A 27,222-nucleotide genomic window follows, 5' to 3' on the forward strand; every position below is an offset into this window, starting at 1 on the left:
ATCAAATTATTTTATAAATATTTTATTTTATAACATTTGATTTAAGTAGAAGAGAAACTCTCAAACTATATTGACATATATGAACAACAATATCAAATCATAGACCATGTTGCAAACCAATCCGCTGCCACATAATCCCACTGCCACTAAATCAAAGGTGGGAAATCATGTCGAATGAAGTGACAACAGGTCCGTAATATGGTCATGTGTTATCACCTCTCATTGTCATAAGTTTGACCCTTAGTTGAAGGTGTCTCAATGCCTATGTTAAGATAAGAAGTAAATATTGGTCTTAAGAAGAGAGTATTGGTGGATGTGAATTCATAATATTTGTATGCAATTTCTTATTTCAGTGTATGCTATAAGTTTGATTTATATATCTAAATGTTTTTAGCTATAATATGATAGGTATGAAATTAAGAGCACTTGTAATGAAAATTTATTTCTCTCATAGAAAATCCACTCAAAATTTTAAAGACCATGTTGCATAGTTTAAAAAAATAAAACACTGAAATTTAAAATTTAACATATTAATATCATTTGCATGATTATAAAATTAAAGTACAATTTTTTCTAATTTAACAATCTTATTTTCTTACTTTTGCACTTTTTTGGAGCAATTGCTAATAATACTAGTATAACCACATTAAAAATATTAATATGCTTGATATAGCCAAAGGCTTCATAAATATAACCAAAAAATCTATTGCAACATGAAGAATGCCTTACTAATGCGCACATTTACCTTATTAAGTATGTATAAAAAAGTTATGGGTCAACTTTAACTAAGAGAAAAAAGAATTACACATATTATTGTAAAATTGACCATTTTGCTAAATATAATTTGCTTATATATAAATGAATGTTATAAATAATAATGAGGAACTTATCATGGAGAAACTTATTAGAATTGGAATACTCTCAAACCACTAAGAAATTGGTGGCCAGGGAGCCACATGGCACAAATACAATTTTTAAAATTTATTAAAAGTAATGGACCATTTTGCTAAATAAAATTTGATTATACATAAATGAATGTTATAGATAATAATGAGGAACTTATTAGAGTTAGAATAATCTCAAATCCCTAGAAAGTTGGTGGGCATGAGCCACATGGCATGAATCTAATTTTTTTAATTTAATAAAAGTCAATGCAACCTAACAAACTCATACACTATTGTCCTTGATAAGCATTAAGACTAAGCATATGCTGAACATTTCCCTTGACAATCAATCTAAGCCCTCAACTAAAAAAAGTCAACAAATCTTCATCCACCTCAAATTGAAATAAAAAACAGCAAATATTATTGAAATCATAAATATTAATCATATAATTAGCCCAATGAAAATATTTTAAATAACAGACCATAAAAAGAGTTTTAATAATTATAAAATCCTCTTTCATAATTACATCGTAAGGGTAAGAGTTTCCACGATGTTTCCCTCTAGAAGGAACTACTCTATGTGCCACTGTATACTCTCTTAGACTGTCGATTTGAGATGTTAGATGATTGAAAAAAAAAACCACCGTTTGATCATCATAGGTCATGAGAACGGTGCGTTGGAAGTTGGTTAGAACAAACACTATGTTGGAAGTTCGTTAGCTAGAAATTAGTTACAGTAATGATCCATGCCTTGGCTTGATTATCAGTTCTGGAGTCTCACCATCATAACCTCTCCGTAGCTATGGCTTGCCCAGGGAAAGTTTCGATTTTTCCCAGCCCTTTCTTTTCCAATGGCGATGATGTAGGCACTGCAATTACAACTTCACTCGTCTCCTGGTCTATTGCACATTCTTTGATAACTCCCTGTTTTGATTTTTCCCAACCCTTTCTTTTCCAATGGTGATGATGTAGGCACTGCAACTGCAACTTCACCCGACTCCTGGTCTGTTGCACATTTTTTTGCACTGTATAGAGTCGAGGGGTGGGTAGCTCCATATTTTGTGTGAGAGATGCCTTAATTTTAACTGCATTATTGTGCTGGAGTAAGAAGAAGAATTGGATGTATAGAGGGGAGGGGTGTGTGAGAGATGCTTGAATTTTAACTGCATTATTGTGCTGGAGTAAGAAGAAGAATTGGATTTGGTGAATTGGGTAGTTCCATATTTTGTGTGAGAGATGCTTGAAATTTAACTGCATTATTGTGTTGGAGTAAGAATAAGAATTGGATTTGGTGCTCAATGTAAGCCCCAAGTTCACTATGAGGCCTATTATTGGGGTTAGTGCGACTTTTTGGAAGCTTTTCCCGTGGATTTTTTGGTAAGATTTCACCTCAAAATTTTCACAGGATTCCGGCACTGAAACTCCAAAAAGTCGCACTATAGACAACTCCATTTCCATAGGAGTTGTCTTTAGTGCGACCTTTTGGAAGCTTTTCCGGTGGATTTCTCTCATCTAATTTCTCTAAAATCCAGCTGGAAAATCTTGCGGGAATTCATTTAAATCACAAGATTGATGGGTAAACCCTGCACAATTGAAGTGCCCTAGGGGTTTTTCATGGTGTTGAATCCATATATACAGTCAATAACAGAAATCAAGATTTCATCTCAAAATTTTCAACTGATTCTGGCACTAGAAACTCCAAAAAGTCGCACTATAGACAACTCCATTGCCATGTTGGGTCTCACATCCATGCGTTGAAGTTTTTAATAATGGTGTGAAACTGTATTTTTTTATAATCTGTGTTTTATCTTTTTGGGGGATTGAAATTAAAAGATGGTTGTGTTTTATCCTTTTGGAGGTTTTGGAAGATTGAAATTAAAACATGGGTACAACAACACTTCATTGCAAACTACATTTATACGGAATTTTATTTAAAAGTGAGTATATTAAATCGAGTCAAAATGTTTAGATATAGATAACATAATATGTTTTAATTAATACTTATAAACAATTATTTTATTTTATTTATTTTTATTTTTAGGTAAGATCTTGAATTAAAACATGGATCTAAAATGGTGTAATTATTAATAATTAATAATTAAAAACATAAATTATATATATATATATATATATATATATATATATATATATATATATATATATATATATATTTTTTTTTTTTTTTTTTTTAATTAATTTTTATTTTTTATATAATTTCATTGAGTTAAATTTTTTTAATTAATACATATCAATGATTATTTTATTTTATTTATTTTTATTTTTATGTAAGTGGATCTAGTCAAAATGTTTAGATAACATAACAATACATCTCTTCCATATTGGGTTGAAGAGTGTCCCTTGGACCAAAATTGTAATTAACCAAAAAAATTATAAATTATTTTGATTATGAAAAGATAAATGATTCTTGGGCATGTAGTATTGATGAGCGAATAATATCTGTTGTAATCCATGGTTAAAAACCTTGATGTATTGTAAGTATTAATTTTTTATGTGATTATTACGCAGCATAGATCCATCTATACCCAAGCACCGAGAGAGATCAAATCTTTTTTCACTCTATGCTAGTTTGCATGTCAAGATATTTGATCTCTCTAGATGCTTAGTAAATCCAGAGCAAAGATGATCCATGCTGGTTATAATTCCCCCTTTAAAGATGCTACATTCCACTCTATTTGATTTGCGCTTAGTAAATTCAGAGTAAAGATGGATCTATGTTGGTTTAATTCTCCCCTTTAAATAGGCTACATTCCATGTGAATGCCATGGGTAAATACCATTTCAATACCATGTGCCATCTTTGTTTTATTAATATTAATATTATGTTTAATGAGAAGAATTTTCCGCGGAAATCACATTATAATATAGTCTATAATATAGAGCCAGATCTGGTTCACACTCTTGGTTCAAAACGCGTCGACAAAAATATTATAATGTGATTTCGGCCCAAAAATCTTCTGATTAAACTTGATATGGATCACAGAAACTTAAATTCAACAATTAATATTAGGGTTAATAATGCTTTTTTTCATGGTATTAATAATAATTTGTCCCATGGAATTTGGCCCATAGGCTTCACCTAAATAAAACCTCATTTTGAGTGTTTGTAAATATAAAGTGAATTATGGAGTAAATATATAAAAAAAATGTTTTATTTATTTACCATAGCTCTTGTTTATTTACATTTTTATTAATTTACCATACTCTTTTATAAATATGGTATTTGGCCCATGGTATTTAGCCCATGGTATTAAAATGGTATTTGGCCCATAGGCTTCATAATAAAACTTCTTTTTTGAGTCTTCCTAACTCATAGCTACTACTTATACGTTATATATTTTTATGTGATATGTATATTTTTATTTTCTATTATCTAAAAAACTTCTAGTAATTTTATTAATAAAATCAAAATTACAATATAACAAATTGAATTTTATTATCTTTACAACATCTCATTGCTCTATACTATATTTAATATTTTATTATTATTTAATTGAATGGATACATAAATGTTTACAAATTTTTTACATCTTATAAATTGAACATATTGAGAAAACATGTAAAAAGGTTTACATACTTTCTTACATTACAGCTATGCATCTCCTATATACTAGGTTGTATATCAACACAATAACAATTTCGTTTTAGATCACATTCCCAACATAAAAAAAATACTCCCTTTATTACTTTGAAGGTTTGCACAAGCAAATTAAAATTCCATATTTAATTCGTACAAAATTATAGGGTCCTCATCCATATTCGAAGGCCAATTATATACAAAAAAACATTGTAAATATGCTATATCCTATATCCCTTTATTGATACATCCATGCAAGAAGAGGAATCTAAGTATCATTTTCAACTTAAAGCAAAAAACGTTTAGATCTTGCCTTGGCCAATCCAGTAACCAAGTCTAATCTAGCCATATATTTTGTTTATTTGTGTTGCCCAACATTTGTCTCATCACCCAATTAGGATGATTTTACTACATTACTCCTTTTCATTGGAGACCCAGAGAAGCCAAGTTCTCTGTAGCTTGAAGAAAATACTACAAGAAAACAAGGGATGTCAGAATGAAAATAAAGGGTGGAAAGAGCTACAGATTATGTAGCGCAATTAAAACTCTTTATGTTGGATTTTTTGTGAAGAATGGGGGTATCGAAAATGGTGTCAATAATGGAACTTGTAGTGATAAAAATATTGACAATGAAGATGATGTGAGAAATTCATGTTCTATACTGATGCACAACATCAATCAATTACAAGAGGAAACAACTTTGCCAAGATTCACATATATAATTGACAACATAATACAAAATTTTTCTTCTGATGGTACTTCTGCAGAAGAAGATTTAGGAAAATCAAAATTAGAGCTGCAAATTAACAGGGAAAGGAGAAAGAAAGAAAAAAAACCTGATTTCTATTAAGGATTTGCTAGAGAACATAATAAAATGTTGGATGGAATGCTAGGAGAATTCACTAAAGAAATTCTTGGAAGAAATAGAGAAAAGAGTTTGGGACAAAAGGCTAGATTGAACAATGAAACTAAGCTACGTGCATAGGAGCATTCTCTTCAATCAAGTCGAGAGAAGACCATTATTTAAATTTTGGAGAAACTCAAAAGCCAAAATTTTAAGTTGGATCCCAATCTCATAGCAACACCATCACCTCCTAAAGCTCACAAGGATGAGAATAACACTGAAAGAGGAAAACTTGACATACATTATTGGAGGTGGCATAAGTCTGAAGTTTAATCATTTATTAAAATTGAGAAGTGATATGGACCGAAGGTTCATTGAAGCAGGACCCAAGATAGCATTATGTGAAGAGACCTCATCTGCAATGCTATGCATAGGCCAAGCTGTATTGGGAAAATTCTTATTTTTTTCTCTTTCTTTTACACCCGTGCACAATGTTATTAATGATACTAGAAGCCCCAAAGGTATATGTACATGTTGACCCAAACGAAAATGTTATGGCACTGAACGTGAGTTTTTTTGGAGTGGATTTTGTAGAAAGAGTGGCCTGAGGAGTCATTACAACAATCACATGAACCAAAGAGAACTAGAAGGTGTTAAATGTTTGGAATAAGGATGGTAGGACCTAGTGATGAATTGCAAGAGAAACAAGCCAAATATTGTTCATGTGAGCTTGTTTGAATTCATGGAAATGGATAGCACACAAAAGATACAAAGTCATTATACAAGAAAAATATCTTGTAGGTTTTCAAGCCCATGATATAGTTTCGAAAGTGTGTTATGAAAGGATTAGCAATAAAGGGTTAGTGGAGAATGCCATACTTATTTTGACATTGTGAACTAAAACTTCTAGCTTGAAGCTTTTAAAATATGGTGAAAATGGTCTATTGAATTGAAGCAAGGTGAACAAAATTTTCATGTGGATTTCTCTACCATATCTCTTTTGTTCAAATATTCAGGAAAAACTTCAAATATTTAAACCCCAACGATACATATCTTTAGTTGTATATGTGCCAATTCCAGGGTTTCCAATGTAAAAGGGTCAGTGTGGGAAACAATGTCACGGTAAAATTATGTTTTCTTATGTAGTAATTATGCTTTTTGAGATACATCCATGTCCTCATTTACTCTAAAATATTTCACCATAAATATCATTTAAGGATGTCCATATTCTTTGTTGAACCTTTTTTCATTAGGGTTTCCATTTCAAGATTTAATCCAATAACAACCCATTGTTTAAGGAGGAGGTCTAGGTTTAGTCTAGGAAATCCTGTTTCAAGTTATTGTTTAACACATATATTTTAGTTGCAAGAACATTAGTCAAAACCTAAGAATTAAACAACATGTACACAGACTTGAAATTGTACTTGGCTCATGGTAAGCTTGCATTTTTGCAATAGGAAATGCACCCAACATATGTTCAATCTACCACACAACCAATCTGCGTGGGTAGTATTTATATTGGGGTACCTGACTAAATTAAACTGAAAATTATTTGTAGCCTAATCTAGCCATACATTTTGTTTTTGTGTGTTGCCCAACATTTGTCTAATCACCTAATTAGGATGATTTTACTGCATTACTCTTTTTCATTGGAGACCTAGAGAAGCCAAGTGCTTTGCAGCCCGGAGAAATCAAATTTCAACTCTTTTTTCTTTTCTGTAACACTAATGAAGACTAGTCATAATAGGCATAACATAGAGACAAAATGGTCATCCAAGTTATTTTTAACCTTGAAGTTTACAACTTTAAGTTTGGATCCTTCTCGGAATTCAGGAGTAAGATGAAGCGTGTATGTACTTTTATTCATGACAGTTGACATTGATATTACATCGTCGTGTGCTCAAGAATAATGTCCAACCTTATTATTTTATAGTCATATATTCATCAAATATGGAGTTCTATATTCATGGAATGTCACTGATAGTGTAGCATGCATTAGAATCACATCCTGACTTTGTTATTTTTATTTTATGTGTAGTAATATTGCAGATATGTGGTTCCACATAAGTGAAAATAAGTGCAAGGAAAAAATTGAGAATGTGTATACTTACTACAAGAAAACAAGGGATGGAAGAATGAACAAACAAGGTGGCAAGAGCTACAAATTCTCCAGTGAGATCGAAGCTCTTTATGTTGGAGTTTCTGTGAAGAATAGTGGTATTGACAATGGTGCCAACAGTGGAGCTTGTAGTGATACAAATATTGGAAATGAAGGTGATGTGAGAATCTTGGAAGTGGTAGGAAATGGCTACATTGAATAGGAAAATAAACTACGTGCACAGGAGCATGCTCTTCAATCAAGTTGGGAGAAGGCCATTATTGAATTTTTGGAGAAAATGAAAATGTTATGGCACTGAATGATTTTTTTTTTTGGGTGGATTTTATATAGAGAGGGGCTTGAGGAGTCATTGCAACTACTCCTCTTGTGCTTGGAACAATAATTTTAGTTTCCATTGCTGAAGATGGAGGAAAAACACATGAACCAAAGAGAAATACAATGTGTTAAATGTTTGGAATGAGGATGGTTGGTCACTGAGAGCCTCACAAGGATTTGATTTCATCTATGAACATACATACAGCCAGAGGAAGAAATACCAGTTCAGGCACTTTGACTACGTAGTGGTTGAATTTTATATAGCTTCGTCCATATTCAAACAATTAAAGTTCTACCTTTTTGGTGTAGAATTTGTAAGTATGACCAAGGTAACCTATGAAATTATGAAGCCTCATGTTCATGTTGGTCATGGGTACATTGATAGCAAAATATTTTGGGTACCAAGTCATAGGCAGTTGTCCACCTACAATAGAAAGAGATATGAGCCTCAATTTCCATGTATTGATATGGGCATTGAAAAAAGTACTCTATTTGTAGTGAAATCTAACAGGGGTCATCCCAAAAGTTTCAAAAATTTTGATGTGTGTGGATTTCAAAAACTAAGATGACACTTTTACTTGGAATGAAATCTCAAGAAACAGAGTACTTCCCCCATTTCCTCGATGGTAAATTGGGTAAACCATTGGCCCTGATTCTAGGGCATGAAAGTTCAAGAAAGGAAACATAGTATTTTCCCACGAAATAAACCTTTGGCCTTGATTTTGGGGCATGAAATCTCAAGAAACATATTACTTCCACACATTTTGAGGATGGTAAGTTAGGATAACCATTAACCCCGATTCCAGGGCCTTGCCCCAAGGGAATGGAAAAGGGTCAAACCCATGAGTAGCAATGACTAGCAACAATATTAAAAAACTTCATATTTGGCTCTAGACCACTTGAGCTAACTCTTGGGCTCAAAAATTAAGATGACCTATTTGATATGGTACCCAAAACTAGTGATTTCATTTTAAACATTATGCTAGGAAACCAGCGCACAAAAGATAGAAAAGATAGATCAACGCCTTAGAATTCAGCCTCTTCGAGCCTTAGAATTCAGCCTCTTCGAGGGGGAAACCTCCTTTACATTACACAAATGAAAAATTCTTGGATGATACAAATGACAAGACCTCCTTCGTATATAGGAGTTTAAGGGGTCATAATATAATCAGAGCCGACATAACAATAATAATGTAAGGGAACAATGATAACTAGTGGGCTTCTATGGGGCACAATAGTAACAATATGGGGACTACATGGGTACGAAAATATAATAATGGGGTTGTACTAATAACAATAAGGGGTTACACTAGTAGTATAGGGGCCTAACATACCCCTCTCCTTAAAAAAGTGTTGTCCTCAACGCTTTAGTAGTTCTTGATGCTTCTTTATAAAGTTCTTATCTTCCCATGTGGAATCTTTAGTGGGTAAGTTCTTCCACCTGATGAGATACTTTTAAATTGATTGATTTTGTAGCTGTCAGGTTCTTGTTTCTGTGACTGCTTCAGGTTCCAATATGATTTTTCCTTCATCTTCAATTTCTGGCAATATTGTTTGAATTAGGATCTTCTGCAACTTTTGAATGAGTTGTCACACTTCTTCGTCCTTCTTCCATTCATCCCTTGCTTCATTTATCCAATTTGGTTGGATAATAGAGATATCACAAAACAATGCTTCCACATCCTCATCCTTTCTTGAGAGTGCATCTGCAACAAAATTTTGCTTCCCTTTTCTGTAGATGATGTCAAAGTCATAACCCAACATATTTGTGACCCATTTTTTCTGTTCTTCTAAAGATAATATTTGTTCTAAAAAGTATTTAAGACTATCATGATCCATTTTTACCTTGAAGTGTCTTCCCATTGGGTAAGGTTGCCATTTCTTAAGTGCATGTAGTATTTCCAACATTTCCTTCTCATAAATAGCTTGCTTGAGATGTAGCTGTAAAAATACCCAATCACCTACATCAAAACTTTTTTCACTGCAATGTTGATCTACTTGTTGTTTCATTCGATTTTGCACCAAAGTGGCGTTATCCTTTAAAAGTTGGAGAACTTGTTGTTGATGCTCGATGTGATCTCTCACTGCTTGAACCTTTTTATTCTTGATATGTCCTTCTATCTTGAGAGTTTGAGGAGTGGTAATTTATTCCAATGCTTTACAAGATATGGTCGGATTCATTTCTTGATGCTCGATGTGATCTTTCACTTCTTGAACATTTTTCTTCTTGATATGTCCTTCTATCTTGATAGTTTGAGGAGTGGTAATTCTAGCCAATGCATTACAATATATGGTTGGATTCATTTCTTCTTTCTTGATGTGATCTTTCACTTCTTTAACCTTTTTCTTCTTGATATGTCCTTCTATATTGAGAGTTTGAGGAGTGGTAATTCTTGCCAATGCTTTAAAAGATATGGTCGGATTTATTTCTTCTTTCTTTGGGGTTGGTTCCTAGTGTATATCCTCTTCTTTTGATGTTTCTTGATCCTTTTATTTCTCCTCTTCATAATCTATGTAAAATAATTTCTTCTCAACACACTTATGACCTTTAGTGCATTTGCTATCACAATTGTAACAAAGCCCTTTTTCTCTTTTTTCTTCCAATTGTTGTGGTGTAAACCTTGTATGTTTTGGAAGGCTAGGAGAAAACCACTTCCATAATTATAGGCATGAGTGGTGGGATTCCTTGTTTCCATAATTTCGCTTTCAATTTTTCTTGCCCACCTGAATACCTTCTCCAATGAATAAGGTTCCCAAAGTTGAATGTCATGTTGAATGTTATTCTATAAAGTATCTATAAAAACATCAATCCTTTACTTATCTAAAATATCATTTACCCTTATATTTAATTTTTGAAAGTCCTCAATATGCTCTGCCATTGAACACTTTTGTTTGAGATTTATCAATTGGCTAAAGAAGGTGTTTCTCTTTGTATCCTCATAATGTGCTATCATTTCCTCTGTGAAAATTGGCCACGTAACAAGTGGTTTATGAGAACAAAGGCCTTTATACCATAAAATTGACCCGGTTCTAAATATGAAGATGCAATACGTACCTTCTGTAATTGTTGCACCTCATGTAGATCAAAATATTGCTCCATCTATAGTATCCAATTTACCCGATCCTTGCCATCAAACTTCCTTATATCGCCTTTTCTAGATTTTAGCAGCTCAATCTTGAAATGACTGTAACTCCGTAATTTCAGATCTTCCAGTTTTAAAATTGCATCCTGCGGTAGCCCTCTGCGTCCTTTTTCCAATGCCACTAGTCTGATCGAAATTGGATTCTCCAAGAAAGAGTTATGCACAATCTCCCGAGATGACCTGATTATATACCTTTTCAGAAGAGCGAACTTGTATGAAGTGCCACATGTCACTATTTTGACCTTCGGATTTGAAAAATATACACAAGAAACTACAGTTCGTCATCCTTCTGTAACTTTTTATGAAAGTTCAATCTGATGCTCAGAGAGATAGTTATGACAATTTTCCCCAGGTCACCTGTTTGGGATGTAATTCGGGAGCCTGCATAAACCCTAACTGTCTTGGATTGTATCTCCGCAAATATAGCGAAACAAGAGCTGAAATTTGGGCCTGAGCTTCCCCACGATTTCGGATCAAATGGATTTTAATTTCAGAGTCTGAGCCTTCGTAGAAAACAAATTATAGCGAAAATTCCACAATGACCCGTTTGAGATGAAATTTTAGAGCTTGCAAAAACCCTAACTTCCTTAGATCATATCTCTATAAATATAGCGAGACAAGATCTAAAATTTTGATCTGAGGTTCAAACCGATTTTTTCTCAAATTGGTTTCTGTTTTAGCTTTTGGAACTACATAACGAAAAATTTATAGTGAAAATTCCATGATGACCTATCTGGAGCGACGAAACCCTAGAATCCAAAGCTCTGATACCAAATGTTAGGAAACTAGCTCACAAAATATAGAAAAGATAGATCAACACCTTAGAATTCAGCATCTTCGAGGGGAGAAACTCTGTTACATTACACAAATGAACAATTCTTGGATGATACAAATGATAAGACTTCCTTTCTATATATATGAGTCTAAGGGTCATAATATAATTAGAGCCAACATAACAATAATAATGTAAGGGCACAATAATAACAATAGCGGGTTTCTATGGGGCACAATAATAACAATATGGGGACTACATGGGTACAAAAATATAATAAGGGGGTTGTACTAATAACAATAAGGGGTTACACTAGTAGTATAGGGGCCTCACACATTACTTGGATTGTATGCTCCAAATATCACATCTGCAATGACTGCTACACCAGCTTCTCCTGGATAGCCCACCCAAAGAATACCTAAATTTGTTTTATCATCCTTTGCAAATTTTATATCAAAAGGACCCCGGACATGATCACAAGAACTACGAGTCTCTTGAATGCAGCAGTAACTTGGGTTACTAGTTGTTTTCAAGAAACAACAAACTTGTTTTGTCTAGAGCCTTTTCCTCCAATGTCAAGTCTCCACCCACTATTAATACCATCACATCTATATTACATGTAGTTTGAACAACCCCAACTATTAAACTATCATTTCCTTTGCATGTAACATCAACTACTACAGAATTATTCTTACAAAGTTGATCATGTCGGTACCTTAAAGGATGTTTAAAATATTTGAGGCATTTTAAGCCATTCATTTTTATAGATGTTTGTTTTATTTTTCGATGTGAGAAAAGTCTCATTTCTATTTGTTTAGAAGCATTTATTTTTTAAGGTGGTATGAGCTCTATAGGATGAAATTGCATGCTATAATCTTATTGAAGTTGGAAATAACATCAAAAACCTCATACTTTTAGCTATTGGTTTATGGAAGAAGTTATTCCTAGTTCTTCTTATTTTCTAGATTGTTTCCAACAGAGACACGGCCAATGGAAAGTGCGACAACATAGTCTTATTCCTACCGTAGAAAACATTTGAAATATTCCTTACTCGGGACAAATATATTGAAAAATAAACCCCATACATAGTGTTGGAACTCATAGTTATTTAGTGCACATAGAATACCACCTAAAAATTCTATACTCTTGATCACAAAAACATAATTGTGACAACATGCTAGAATTGACATAAAAATTGACTCAAAATGCACATACATTATCTTGAATCTCTTCTAACAAAAACTATTATCAATTGCATTGTGAATTAAAGTTGATATGATATTATTTGTTCTATGAAATTTTTGATTTAAACCATTTAGTTATAATAGTTGGGAATCGTGCAGTTCATGAATTTTAATGAAGAGCATTTTCATAAATCCTTTAGAGTTAAGGTGTTGTGCATTGTCTTCATTTTGAATATATTCTAGAATATTGGTCTGTTTGGAATCTCTAAACATAACATATTGCATAAAAATTTTACTTCTTTCTTTTATGCTATTGTTTCATATTCTACCGCTTTACAAATTTCCATTGCAACATATAGTACAATTACTAATTAATTCAAAAATTAATAAAAATTAATAAAATAAATACAATATTTTATTAGAGAATAAGTTCTGTACACATCTTTTCGGCATGAATAAAATCTTATATCCTTCAAAAATAGTATGAAGTATTCCTTTTATTTTAACAATTGCATGAATAGACGAACATGATGTGGTCCGTTACGTGGATAAGAGGCACCAAATATCTGCTCTCCCTTTTCATAATACTGATCATCATTTTCTTCATTTTTCTGGTTTTCGGCAACTTTCCACTGTTATATTTTTTCTCTATCGAAAAAAATTGTGCCTTATCATGGAAAAAGGCACATTAATTATGAATGAAGAGAAAAGGTAAACTCAGAATCTTGATCAACAATATGAAATTATAAAAAGTAGATCGGCATATATTTTGAACATTTAATGATAGGTAACTTTATTCCAAAGTTTATATGATTTCGAAAAAAATGTGCTTATCATGGAAAAAAGCACATTAATTAGGAATGAAGAGAAAAGTAGTTAGGTAAACTCAGAATCTTGATCAACCATATGAAATTATAAAAAGTAGATCGGCATATATTTTGAACATTTAATCATAGGTAACTTTATTCCAAAGTTTATATGATTTTTTTGTGTGTCATACTGCATCTTGAGGTCTTTGAAATTAAAGAATTTGGTGTATAGTATATTATTAAATTTTATGTGAAGAAATGATTTTTGTAATTCTGACGTTTAGTTTATGTGCTCATTAAAATCCCGTAAATGGGATTAAAATGTAAATGTTTACATTTATCAAAGCTCATACCTCCCCTCCATCCAGCATCAAATCATCTCTGTAACCCTAATGCAGGCCGTAATCGGGGATTTGAAAAATGGGTAATCAAAGATTTGATAAAGGGCCAGCTTTATGCTTACAAGCGACCTACCAGAAGGTCAACAAACGTATTTATTCTGAATTTTTACATCAATATTTATTATTACCGCAATGAAATTAAGGAAGTTTGCTAGCCATTATAAGTTTTACCTTGCTCCCAAAACAAACAAAGGGTTTAACTTTTCATCAAATCCAAAGTGTTTAACTTTTCATCCAATCCATTTATAGATCTTCAGTTTTGACATATATGTTTGTGTGTTCCACCTCAACTTCACTAACATTAAGGAAAAAAATTTCTTTTGGGTTCCAAAAAGAAAAGAAAACGTGTACTATTCCATAGTGCAATTTAATGATCCTGGCTCCGATTGGACCAAGAATGGAACAAAAGAAACCAGGATTCCACTCATACATAACCCGGAAAAACCGCTTAAAAGTGCTAAACCGTTGTTAGAACTTAGCCTACGGTATAGGAATTTCTGAGTGCTAACTAAATCATTTGGGATTTGTGATTTTACAGGGCTTTGTTATTTGATAGTATTTTCGCAGATCTAGGTCAATTCAAAATTTTACAAACGAATTCTACAAACGTAAACGTTTGTAATTGTAGTTATAAATGACTGAAATAAATTACACCTTACATGATTTCTGTTTCAATATTCCAATCAAACTCCGATCTTTTTTTAAAAGTTCTATAAAAATAAAGGATTCAACTTGCCTTCAGGTCACATAATTAGGCCGATAGGCCTTCCTTTGAAAGGGACTTTCGTCGTCCCTTTGTTCCTCATGCTGACACGTGGCATAGGGAATGGCGGCGTCGTGTTAAGTTCGTGCAGTAACTGTTCTGCGGTTCCTTCTCGCCAGAGCCATGTTATCCACTGATTATACAACAGAGGAAACGGAATACTACTCCTCATCGTCCCCCTCGGAGGACAGCGGAGATCCATTTCGCCAGCATTTAAATTCTGATCCATTTCGCCACCAGTTAAATTCTATTCCATCATCCGAGTTAAATTCTATTCCATCATCTGATTCGGATGATGACTCAGGCGATGAGTCTGATTCGCCAGCTCCATCGCCCAAAATACAGAAGATTAAACAACAGCAGCAGATGCAGCGATCTCTGCCCCCATCCTCTTTCAATAATGGAAGTGCTTTCGGGGATGAGGAAACCGCAGACGGTAGGAGAAAACGTCCCAGAGCGCAGGGGAATGGAGTCCCCGAGCCTCCGACGAAGAAGAAAATGACAGGGAATGGAGTCCCCGAGCCTCCGACGAAGAAGAAAATGACAGTGAAGCATCGCGAAGAAATCGCCGTCAAAGGACAGAACAAAGCTCAGAAACAAAAAGTCACAGGAGATGCGAGCACTTCTAAAGAGGAGGAGGAAGCGCGGAAGCAAATTGGTGTAGAAACTGCAGGTGCTTCCAAAGCGAAGAAGGAAGTACAGAAACAAAGTTTCGCAGAAATTGCAAGCGGTTCCAAGGAGGAGAAGAAAAAGAAACAGAAGCAAACTGTAGCAGAAAATGGGAACACTTCCAAAGAAACGAAGAAAGTGCAAAAGCAAAATGTGGTAGAAAGTGTGAGCCCGCCATCTTCGCCACAGCATTCTTCTAAGAAGTCCTCTCAGCTCTGGAGTCCTGCAGATGAACTCGCTTTCTTCCATGGGGTTCTGTCTTATTCTAAACGAGGTAACGGCCTGCCTTCCATCATGGCTCCTGTGTATGACTATGTTAGGCCTATGTTTAGCACACAGTATAACAATTCTCAATTATATAATAAATTTAGGTGGGGGAGGAACAAGTTTCATTCAATCACAGCCAAGATTGAGGTCAATTACTATAGTTTCAAGAAAAATAAATACGAATTTGATAATTCGCATCAGGCTGCTTTGTATGAGGTTTGGGCGAAATTGTGGGGTAAAGAGGATAACGGTGGTGATGAGCATGGTAACCATGTGGAACAGGAACAGGCAGTCAGTGCATCTGGGAATTGTAAGGGAAAGAAGAAGCAGCATGCGGACGCAGAGGAGGTCAATGCATCTGTCGGTTCCAAGGGGAAGAAGAAGAAGGACGTTGAGGCAGAGGAAGAAGATACACTAAAAATCAGCGGTGAAGAGGACCAAAGGCAAAAAGAAGAGGATGAAGAAGATGTGCCTACAAGTAAGAAGACCTTGTCTCATGCCTTGTCCAAGCTCAAAGGAGGGGATATGACAATAACTCGAAAAATGTATAATCAGTTCTGTGAGGAAAGGGATGCTTCTCTCAAGGAACTGAAGAGTGTTGTTCAGAAGATCTTCGAGGATTCCCACTCAGAGGTAAAGACTATGTTGGAGGGCCGTCTTCATCAACAATAAGTATAATCTTCATGTATCCAGCGATGGGATGCTTTTTGGTGAACACTTAGTAAAGCCAACACTGAAGCATTGAAGTAAATGTGGCACCAGCAAGACGTTTGGACATAGAAGCTTACTTAGAAAGACTTAATCTCTTGCAAAAAGAGTCACATGCATATGGAAGACCTTGGAGCAACCACAGGTAATGACAATTTTTGAAAATGTCTACTGCTATGGTCCATAATTGGAGCGTGATTGCACAAGAGTTTCGAAGTGCTTGTTAGCGATTTCAGATATTAGAAGATGCCTCATCATAAGATATTGGCTGAGCACACACGCAAGTTTTCTCAAAATTTCTTGAAACTTATTGTAGTATATTATTTTTGTTTAAAGGAATATCTTTTAACTTTTTCACTGCTAAATACCTGCTGTCAGATTCTGTTGCTTATTACAATATGGATGATCTGTTTATAGCAATGCCTATTGTGGATAACTATTTTATTATATTTATTACTCGGACTTAACATTGAGGAGGATCCTGTAAAATGATCTTCAGGAAACTGTATCCCTTGGAAGTCCTAAATTCCTAATAAATGGGACCAATGAGGTGTTATTCCTAATTTTCTATACTCAACAGAGTTCGTTGTTGTTGGTGTAAAAGGCTGCAGCAAGTTATGGGCTTATTTAGCTGCTGTTATGTCTGAGTGAGTCCCATTTAGGCTGAATGTTAGATGAAGTTATTTTCATGGTCTACAATAACAGTTAGGTGTGCACATTGCCAAATTCCTACGCACCATTAGACAGTTAGGTTGTGAGTTGGTTATATACCAAATTGTAGCTTTATTTCATAACATATTTTAGAAGCTGTACTGCCAGTGGAAATGCTATACGTTTCTTTGTTAGTGCTCGAGTATTGGTTTTCTTTTTTTGAATTATATGAGCACACAATGCTACAACCCCATGTCAATTGTTTATCTCCAGCATGGTGATTATAGGCGAGATGTAAAAAATTTAAATGCAATTTATCGCTCAATGTCAGCTGGAAACAATAACTTTGGTAGCTAGTAGTCATCTTGTTTTGCCCACTAATAGTTAGGACGTTTTGAGTATACGCCTCTGTTCAAACATTATCATATCTTCCAGCTCTCATGTTGTAGGCTTACTCCTGCCACTTGTGTTATGCCAAGGTTCAATTTGCAGGTTGGGATTTCTCTACTCATTACTCATACTTCAAGGGGTTTTTAACTTTTGACTCCTTAAATTGAATGAATTTATTGCATTTTTCTTGTCTTATCAGTTATAGGCTGACCAGACTTATCTTTTTAACTTTAAAGTTTCTTTACATTTTAAAAAATCAAATCTTTGCCCGTAAGTTACCGCCTCAGAAACTCCAAGAAGGATTGCCATTAGTTAGTGATTAAGTGTAATAGTCGCATATTCATTGTGTGTGCAGCTGTGTGTTTTCATTGCCTATGAGGCATCCTTGACTTTAATTCATATATGCTTTAAATTCTGTATGTGTTGACAAAGGGTGTGCCAGTGTGGAAGGGATGCCTTTGCATCTTTAGATTTTTGAGTTCTGAATATAGTAATTAATTCCACTATTACTCCAAGAGTTTGGATGACACATCTGCAATCAATCTTGCTAAGAGACTCATCTATCATTGTCTTCTCATTGTTGCTACAAAAAAGTGGAGATTTCCTTCAGTCTGATTTGTTGTAGTTATCTAGCTTTTTGGTGGACTTTTTGATTTAGGATTTCTGGCGGGCTGTATACTTTTTCCAATTTTAAATGTCATGCATGTTCCTTGTTATAATTAAAACCTGTTGAGGGTATACGGAGGATCCATGTTGCATCTATGTTTCGTGGAGAAGTCTGATGTACCGTTATTTAGGCACCAACACGGCAATCTTTTTATCTCTTTGATTGCGAAACAGATAAATGGATATTGTGTATTTGATAAATGAAATAGGTGATGGTGTCTTGACTCTTGATTGTGTGCTCAATTGAACACCCCTGTTTGCGTCTTTGAGCTTGACTTGTTTTGATTTTTCTAGATTAAACCTATTGATTTTAATACCCAATACCAATGTCCTTGTTTATAGAAACTTGCAAAAATGGCAACTTTCAACTAGATGTTATGGAAGTTAATCTCGAAACAAAAATTAGCAAAATATCTGTTTCATAAATTGTATGTAAATATATTTACCTGGATATTCTATTTTGATTATCATGTACAAACTGAAGCTGGAAATAAAACAGTACATCATAAAATTCATCTGGAGTAATAATAGGCAGCTGAGTTCCATGGAACCAACAAACCATAACATACAAGCATTACAAAAGGAGAGAAGTCCATGGACCACTAAGCAACAAACCACAATGTACAAGTGCTACAAAAGGAGAGAAGCAAAACATGAGAACTTGGGGTGCCGGTAGGGCTTTGCCACTGGTGACTCGCCTGAATGTCCATGATAGGCAAAGATAGGGCTTTTACCTTCCTGCCTCGAAGGTGGAAGAATAGGCGAATCCATTTTTATTGCTAAGTGCTGTGTACCTGGGAAGGATAACGTGCATGGTATAGTTTGAGCAATTGATGGTTTTGCATATATTACAGTGGTCCAACACCTCCAAAAACTCTTCGGATTATGTACATTTGATTGATAACTTTGAGAAAGTGATGGGCTTGCAGATATCAGTGGCCCAGCGCCTATAAAAACTCTTCACAGCTTATTGTTGTACATAGCATGTGGGTGGGTTCTCAATGCTCCTGCCAAATTGACAGTTTAACCGTCCTTACAACTCATCGTCTCTGTTTTTATCATAATCTGACCCTCACGAACGGGTCTCGGAGCTGGGAATCAACACAACATCATTTCTTCCAGGTGAGGTCATCGTCTCTGTTTTTATCATAATTTGACCCTTTCGCTTGGGAGGAGGTTTTACTATTCAGGTCGCTTTGCCAGTATTTTCATTGTCCCAGAGTTTACTTCCTGTCTGAGTTGCGCGTGCTGTTACAGAGTGTCCAGTTATCAGACAGTTTTACTGTCGGGGGTTTTTCCAGGTTCGAGCGGATGACGTTGAGCCCGCCATCTTCGCCACAGCATTCTTCTAAGAAGTCCTCTCAGCTCTGGAGTCCTGCAGATGAACTCGCTTTCTTCCATGGGGTTCTGTCTTATTCTAAACGAGGTAACGGCTTGCCTTCCATCATGGCTCCTGTGTATGACTATGTTAGGCCTATGTTTAGCACACAGTATAACAATTCTCAATTATATAATAAATTTAGGTGGGGGAGGAACAAGTTTCATTCAATCACGGCCAAGATTGAGGCCAATTACTACAGTTTCAAGAAAAATAAATACGAATTTGATAATTCGCATCAGGCTGCTTTGTATGAGGTTTGGGCAAAATTGTGGGGTAAAGAGGATAACGGTGGTGATGAGCATGGTAACCATGTGGAACAGGAACAGGCAGTCAGTGCATCTGGGAATTGTAAGGGAAAGAAGAAGCAGCATGCGGACGCAGAGGAGGTCAATGCATCTGTCGGTTCCAAGGGGAAGAAGAAGAAGGACGTTGAGGCAGAGGAAGAAGATACACTAAAAATCAGCGGCGAAGAGGACCAAAGGCAAAAAGAAGAGGATGAAGAAGATGTGCCTACAAGTAAGAAGACCTTGTCTCATGCCTTGTCCAAGCTCAAAGGAGGGGATATGACAATAACTCGAAAAATGTATAATCAGTTCTGTGAGGAAAGGGATGCTTCTCTCAAGGAACTGAAGAGTGTTGTTCAGAAGATCTTCAAGGATTCCCACTCAGAGGTAAAGACTATGTTGGAGGGCCGTCTTCATCAACAATAAGTATAATCTTCATGTATCCAGCGATGGGATGCTTTTTGGTGAACACTTAGTAAAGCCAACACTGAAGCATTGAAGTAAATGTGGCACCAGCAAGACGTTTGGACATAGAAGCTTACTTAGAAAGACTTAATCTCTTGCAAAAAGAGTCACATGCATATGGAAGACCTTGGAGCAACCACAGGTAATGACAATTTTTGAAAATGTCTACTACTATGGTCCATAATTGGAGCGTGATTGCACAAGAGTTTCGAAGTGCTTGTTAGCGATTTCTGATATTAGAAGATGCCTCATCATAAGATATTGGCTGAGCACACACGCAAGTTTTCTCAAAATTTCTTGAAACTTATTGTAGTATATTATTTTTGTTTAAAGGAATATCTTTTAACTTTTTCACTGCTAAATACCTGCTGTTAGATTCTGTTGCTTATTACAATATGGATGATCTGTTTATAGCAATGCCTATTGTGGATAACTATTTTATTATATTTATTACTCGGACTTAACATTGAGGAGGATCCTGTAAAATGATCTTCAGGAAACTGTATCCCTTGGAAGTCCTAAATTCCTAATAAATGGGACCAATGAGGTGTTATTCCTAATTTTCTATACTCAACAGAGTTCGTTGTTGTTGGTGTAAAAGGCTGCAGCAAGTTATGGGCTTATTTAGATTCTGTTATGTCTGAGTGAGTCCCATTTAGGCTGAATGTTAGATGAAGTTATTTTCATGGTCTACAATAACAGTTAGGTGTGCACATTGCCAAATTCGTACGCACCATTAGACAGTTAGGTTGTGAGTTGGTTATATACCAAATTGTAGCTTTATTTCATAACATATTTTAGAAGCTGTACTGCCAGTGGAAATGCTATACGTTTCTTTGTTAGTGCTCGAGTATTGGTTTTCTTTTTTTGAATTATATGAGCACACAATGCTACAACCCCATGTCAATTGTTTATCTCCAGCATGGTGATTATAGGCGAGATGTAAAAAATTTAAATGCAATTTATCGCTCAATGTCAACTGGAAACAATAACTTTGGTAGCTAGTAGTCATCTTGTTTTGCCCACTAATAGTTAGGACGTTTTGAGTATACACCTCTGTTCAAACATTATCATATCTTCCAGCTCTCATGTTGTAGGCTTACTCCTGCCACTTGTGTTATGCCAAGGTTCAATTTGCAGGTTGGGATTTCTCTACTCATTACTCATACTTCAAGAGGTTTTTAACTTTTGACTCCTTAAATTGAATGAATTTATTGCATTTTTCTTGTCTTATCAGTTATAGGCTGACCAGACTTATCTTTTTAACATTAAAGTTTCTTTACATTTTAAAAAATCAAATCTTTGCCCGTAAGTTACCGCCTCAGAAACTCCAAGAAGGATTGCCATTAGTTAGTGATTAAGTGTAATAATCGCATATTCATTGTGTGTGCAGCTGTGTGTTTTCATTGCCTATGAGGCATCCTTGACTTTAATTCATATATGCTTTAAATTCTGTATGTGTTGACAAAGGGTGTGCCAGTGTGGAAGGGATGCCTTTGCATCTTTAGATTTTTGAGTTCTGAATATAGTAATTAATTCCACTATTACTCCAAGAGTTTGGATGACACATCTGCAATCAATCTTGCTAAGAGACTCATCTATCATTGTCTTCTCATTGTTGCTACAAAAAAGTGGAGATTTCCTTCAGTCTGATTTGTTGTAGTTATCTAGCTTTTCGGTGGACTTTTTGATTTAGGATTTCTGGCGGGCTGTATACTTTTTCCAATTAAAAATGTCATGCATGTTCCTTGTTATAATTAAAACCTGTTGAGGGTATACGGAGGATCCATGTTGCATCTATGTTTCGTGGAGAAGTCTGATGTACCGTTATTTAGGCACCAACACGGCAATCTTTTTATCTCTTTGATTGCGAAACAGATAAATGGATATTGTGTATTTGATAAATGAAATAGGTGATGGTGTCTTGACTCTTGATTGTGTGCTCAATTGAACACCCCTGTTTGCGTCTTTGAGCTTGACTTGTTTTGATTTTTCTAGATTAAACCTATTGATTTTAATACCCAATACCAATGTCCTTGTTTATAGAAACTTGCAAAAATGGCAACTTTCAACTAGATGTTATGGAAGTTAATCTCGAAACAAAAATTAGCAAAATATATGTTTCATAAGTTGTATGTAAATATATTTACCTGGATATTCTATTTTGATTATCATGTACAAACTGAAGCTGGAAATAAAACAGTACAGCATAAAATTCATCTGGAGTAATAATAGGTAGTTGAGTTCCATGGAACCAACAAACCATAACATACAAGCATTACAAAAGGAGAGAAGTCCATGGACCACTAAGCAACAAACCACAATGTACAAGTGCTACAAAAGGAGAGAAGCAAAACATGAGAACTTGGGGTGCCGGTAGGGCTTTGCCACTGGTGACTCGCCTGAATGTCCATGATAGGCAAAGATAGGGCTTTTACCTTCCTGCCTCGAAGGTGGAAGAATAGGCGAATCCATTTTTATTGCTGAGTGCTGTGTACCTGGGAAGGATAACGTGCATGGTATAGTTTGAGCAATTGATGGTTTTGCATATATTACAGTGGTCCAGCACCTCCAAAAACTCTTCGGATTATGTACATTTGATTGATAACTTTGAGAAAGTGATGGGCTTGCAGATATCAGTGGCCCAGCGACTATAAAAACTCTTCACAACTTATTATTGTACATAGCATGTGGGTGGGTTCTCAATGCTCCTGCCAAATTGACAGTTTAACCGTCCTTACAACTCATCGTCTCTGTTTTTATCATAATCTGACCCTCACGAACGGGTCTCGGAGCTGGAAATCAACACAACATCATTTCTTCCAGGTGAGGTCATCGTCTCTGTTTTTATCATAATCTGACCCTTTCGCTTGGGAGGAGGTTTTACTATTCAGGTCGCTTTGCCAGTATTTTCATTGTCCCAGAGTTTACTTCCTGTCTGAGTTGCGCGTGCTGTTACAGAGTGTCCAGTTATCAGACAGTTTTACTGTCGGGGGTTTTTCCAGGTTCGAGCGGATGACGCTCTGCCCCTTTCCAGGTAATTCATCATCTCGACACCTCTTCTATTAATTCGCTCCATGACCGGGTTTCCTGGTATCTTATTAGGTTTAATTCATGAATTGAAATTCTTCTCGCAGGTTGCGCTCTCCAGATAGCAGAAGGCGTACTCTTCAATACCCAGTTCCAGATAATCGGAACCCTTGCCGTAGGTAAGATTAATGCACCCATTTTTTGCTTTACGGTTCATTATCATTGATACACATGATTATTTTAGGGTTTTCACCTCACGCCGTGCACTTCTCAGGTATGCTTCCACTGGGGTTCGGGAGTCTGGCAGCTTCTCAACACTGATATCCTTGGCTTCACAGGTGCTCTTTACTGACTTACTTGCAGCCTTACGGCGGGTTAAAGAATTATAGGAAGAGGGTTTACATTCTTATGTTATACCGAACTGAATAGTTTGCTTATCGAGAGGTCTCCTGGTACAACTGTCTCTAACTGTTTCTAACTGCGTGGAGGTTTCCCTCTTGAATTATGGAACTCCGTAATCATAAAATAATATTATTCGCTATTTAATTATTATAAAAAAATATCATTAGGCTTATTTACCAGTCTCAAGTAGGTAAAGTAATTCAAATGTATGTTATTCAATATTTAATTATTATAAAAAATATCATTAGGCTTCCAGGAGCCTTATTTATCAGTCTCAAGTAGGTAAAGTAATTCAAATGTCATCCTCGAGTGTTACTCCCAATCCCTATTTACCTAATATCATAGGAAAGTTTGAGAGAATGGGGAGATTGGACTTTGGTAATAGCATCTGGCTTTGTTTGCTTGCTTGCTAGGACATTATGTGCCAACAGGTCTTATAGTTTTCAGATGTTAATTTTTTGGGCATTGAAAATGTACCATATTTTTCTTATAAATCTAAAACAGAAGGTATGTAGTTTTACCTCAGTACAAGGAACGTCTATATCTTATTTCAAGTTAAACAGCAGAAAACAGGACGAAACAGAAAGAAACGAAATTTCATTCATAACTAATACATATAAAATATATCGACTAATTGCAGATTACCTATTTAACAACTGCAACTGCAGTGCTTCCACTGCAAAAGCAGTCTATAGTCGGACGAGACCTCGATTCTTTGTCCATTACTTTGTACGTTTTCAGGTAGGTATCTTTCTAGGCAGAAAAAAGACTGGACTCCTTTCTTGAACTGACTTGGCCATCACCACCCAAGTCATTTTGGCCATTTTTTTCCTTCTTTTTGTTATTGTATGTATCGATAGCATTGATGTTGTTTGCTTTATCCTTGAAGGATTGCCAAAAAGAATGCAGTTTCACTGGTAATGAATCCCTGACCCTACGAGCAACAAGATGACCATAAGAACCATGGCCATCAAAAATCCCACAGAAGATTGAATCATCTGAAACAAAATCCTGTGAATGATAACAAAAGAATAATGAAAATATGAACTTTTTATTTCCAATTAGGACACAGCAAAATTTTGCTAAAAAATTGAATATCATTTGAACTGAAAAAGAACTCTGACCCATGAAAATTTCGAAACATTTCATTTGTGAACTCATGAGAAAAGAAGATTCACAGCATAAATGGCAATGTCCAAGAGTCACATAGTAGCCCTTGTTCCATTCATTACTAAGGGCTAGGATCCTTCTCGCACTGAATAGTGCATGCACATTGTTGCTACAACATACATGTAGATTGCATATGTTACATTCTACATTCTAAAAAAATACCCTCTTGCATGAGGCACAGAGTGCTGTTTATTTTCTGCTGCTGTTTAGGAAGAGATTAGTGGAGAACAGTAAGAGATCAAAAGATACAAACAATTCTCAGTAAAACCAAAGACACACATATGAAAATTTAGAAAACTGAAGTTCTTATTCTTTGAAGAGCAGCATTGTTGGCTTTTTGTGAAGTGCATGGTGAAATTTTTCTGTCTTCCTTGGAAATCCTTGAATGGTTTCGGTTGCCTTAGCTGATAGTTATTGGTAGGTACTTCAAAGAATTCAACACTACAGGAGTTCCCTATTGTTCTCCGTCATCTTCTAACCAGATATTGCCAAAGTTGCAGTTTGCAGTGTAAATTGAGCATTTACATCTCAAACTACCATGGGGATTAATCTCCTGACTCTCTCTTGATGATTAGAATTATAACATGTGGGCATTCATGCCTTCAACGACACTGGTTGAGACTGATCTATATCGTCCATATGCAGCATGCCCCCATGGAGATCGATGTAACAACCATCAACCTCAACCTACATAGTGTATGCACATTATTTTTTCATGGCGATTGATCCTATGATTAACTCAAATGCCTCTGTCATTGTCTGCAGAAGCTAGCTCTTATGGGGGTTACCTTCTGAACTGTTTAGATTCCACACATCATATCCACAGAGGATTGGATCTCTCACAATGGCGAGGTCTTCAGTATTTACATATAAACGTCTTCACTTCAATTAACGCCATGACCAAATCAACAAAAACGACTCCCCCAAGTTGTCGGCAATTTATGTCGTATGACAGGACAGAGTGACAAACCTCGCAGCCCACTGGATATATGGACTCTCAGTTCGAAGCAAACCTCAAGAGGACAACAAGTAAAAGGAAAAGGTCATAAAGGTTGCAGGGAAAACGCTAAATATGTAAGCAATTGTGAATCAGGATAGCATAAGTTTATTAATCTTTTATTAAAGGAAGCCTCTCTTTGCACTGCAGCCCCTTGAGGTATGTTTCTGTCAAGCATTCCAATATATATCTATATATATAAACTGCAGATACGTCTTCCCTTTTTTGAGGTTAGAGACATGAATTAAATGCCACACACACATATATCTTAGTCGAAGAGGTTAGTTCAGTTGGCTATGGCCAATGTTTTTAGGCATTTAGCTAATTTTGTGATAGCAGGTGCCGGATTAAAGCCTTTTTGATCAGGTGTACTAGTCTATGTTCATGGGTTTATCAAGAATGCCATCCAAAATGTGACAAAGTATTCCTCAGGTTCTCATTAAGTTTTGCTTGGAAAAATATATAGATAAATACCTCAGGCTACCAAAACAGTGCCAGAACAAGAAAAATATAACTAATCACATAGTCTAGAAATCATTATGTTATTAGACAATAACAGTTAGAATTTATATTCTAAAAAACTGTGGCTAAACCATATAGCGTAGGTTTACAAGAAATATATAGTTTTAGGCAGACATACCCTAGAGTGCACAGATAAGTATAAATTATCCAAAAAATATTGTGGAGGCCTATCCATTTCATTCTACTCTGAATTCTGCATGTCTGCTGCTTAACATTTCATTGAGTATATATCTACAAATCAGTGATTTTGGGATCAAATCCCACAAAGCAATTCTAGCAATTCTATACCCGCTCTTCAAATTCCTTCAAGCTTTTGAAAGCAAAACCAATGAATTATCAATATATTTTTACCATAATAAAAAAACAATTAGAAGGCGTTTAGCTAGCTCAATTTGCTCATCCGTTAGGCTTGAACCAACATCTCTTCTACAGAAATTCAACAATTCTAATTTAATAATCCTATCGGCCTCTCTTTGTACCTTTTGGGACAATTGCTAGTTAATGCATTACCAAGGGCCAAAACTGTATAATGTCTTTCTCGTCGTCCACGGTGCAACGACAACACTATTTATGGAGAATCCCCTTTTCCCGCGGAGGATCTCAGGTGACATGTCGAAGAGCGTTATACGGTGATAAAGATGGAGAGAATGGAGTAGCGCTGTCGCCGTCACGACAACTTGAGGTGCACGGGAAACAGATAAAGCGTGTGATGATGGAGAGGAAGAAAAGTGAGTACACGTGATATGTTGCTCCATCAGTGCCTTTTAGGTAAATGACAGAAATGGAAGGCAG

General features: G+C 35.5%; 2 protein-coding genes and 1 long non-coding RNA gene across 3 annotated transcripts; all 3 read left to right on the top strand.

Annotated features, from left to right (window-relative positions):
* Window positions 1-14,951: 14,951 nt before the first annotated feature.
* Window positions 14,952-16,925, top strand: LOC149178904 (uncharacterized). The gene has a single exon (XM_089420475.1). The coding sequence runs from the start codon at window positions 14,952-14,954 to the stop codon at window positions 16,434-16,436; it is 1,485 nt and encodes a 494-aa protein (XP_089276601.1). The 3' UTR covers window positions 16,437-16,925.
* A 2,392-nt stretch (window positions 16,926-19,317) lies between these two features.
* LOC149178905 (uncharacterized) lies at window positions 19,318-20,419 on the top strand. The gene has a single exon (XM_089423739.1). It carries the CDS (start codon window positions 19,491-19,493, stop codon window positions 20,268-20,270), a length of 780 nt encoding a protein of 259 aa, XP_089279865.1. The 5' UTR covers window positions 19,318-19,490; the 3' UTR covers window positions 20,271-20,419.
* A 2,726-nt stretch (window positions 20,420-23,145) lies between these two features.
* LOC149178906 (uncharacterized) lies at window positions 23,146-23,786 on the top strand. The gene is made up of 3 exons (XR_016258882.1): window positions 23,146-23,346; window positions 23,447-23,518; window positions 23,614-23,786. It is a non-coding gene; the product is annotated as an uncharacterized LOC149178906 (long non-coding RNA).
* Window positions 23,787-27,222: the final 3,436 nt, after the last annotated feature.

This window comes from Pinus tabuliformis, chromosome 4_1, assembly GCF_031772625.1.
Source record: "Pinus tabuliformis cultivar Carrire ecotype Pingquan chromosome 4_1, CPIR1, whole genome shotgun sequence".
Classification (NCBI taxonomy): domain Eukaryota; kingdom Viridiplantae; phylum Streptophyta; class Pinopsida; order Pinales; family Pinaceae; genus Pinus; species Pinus tabuliformis.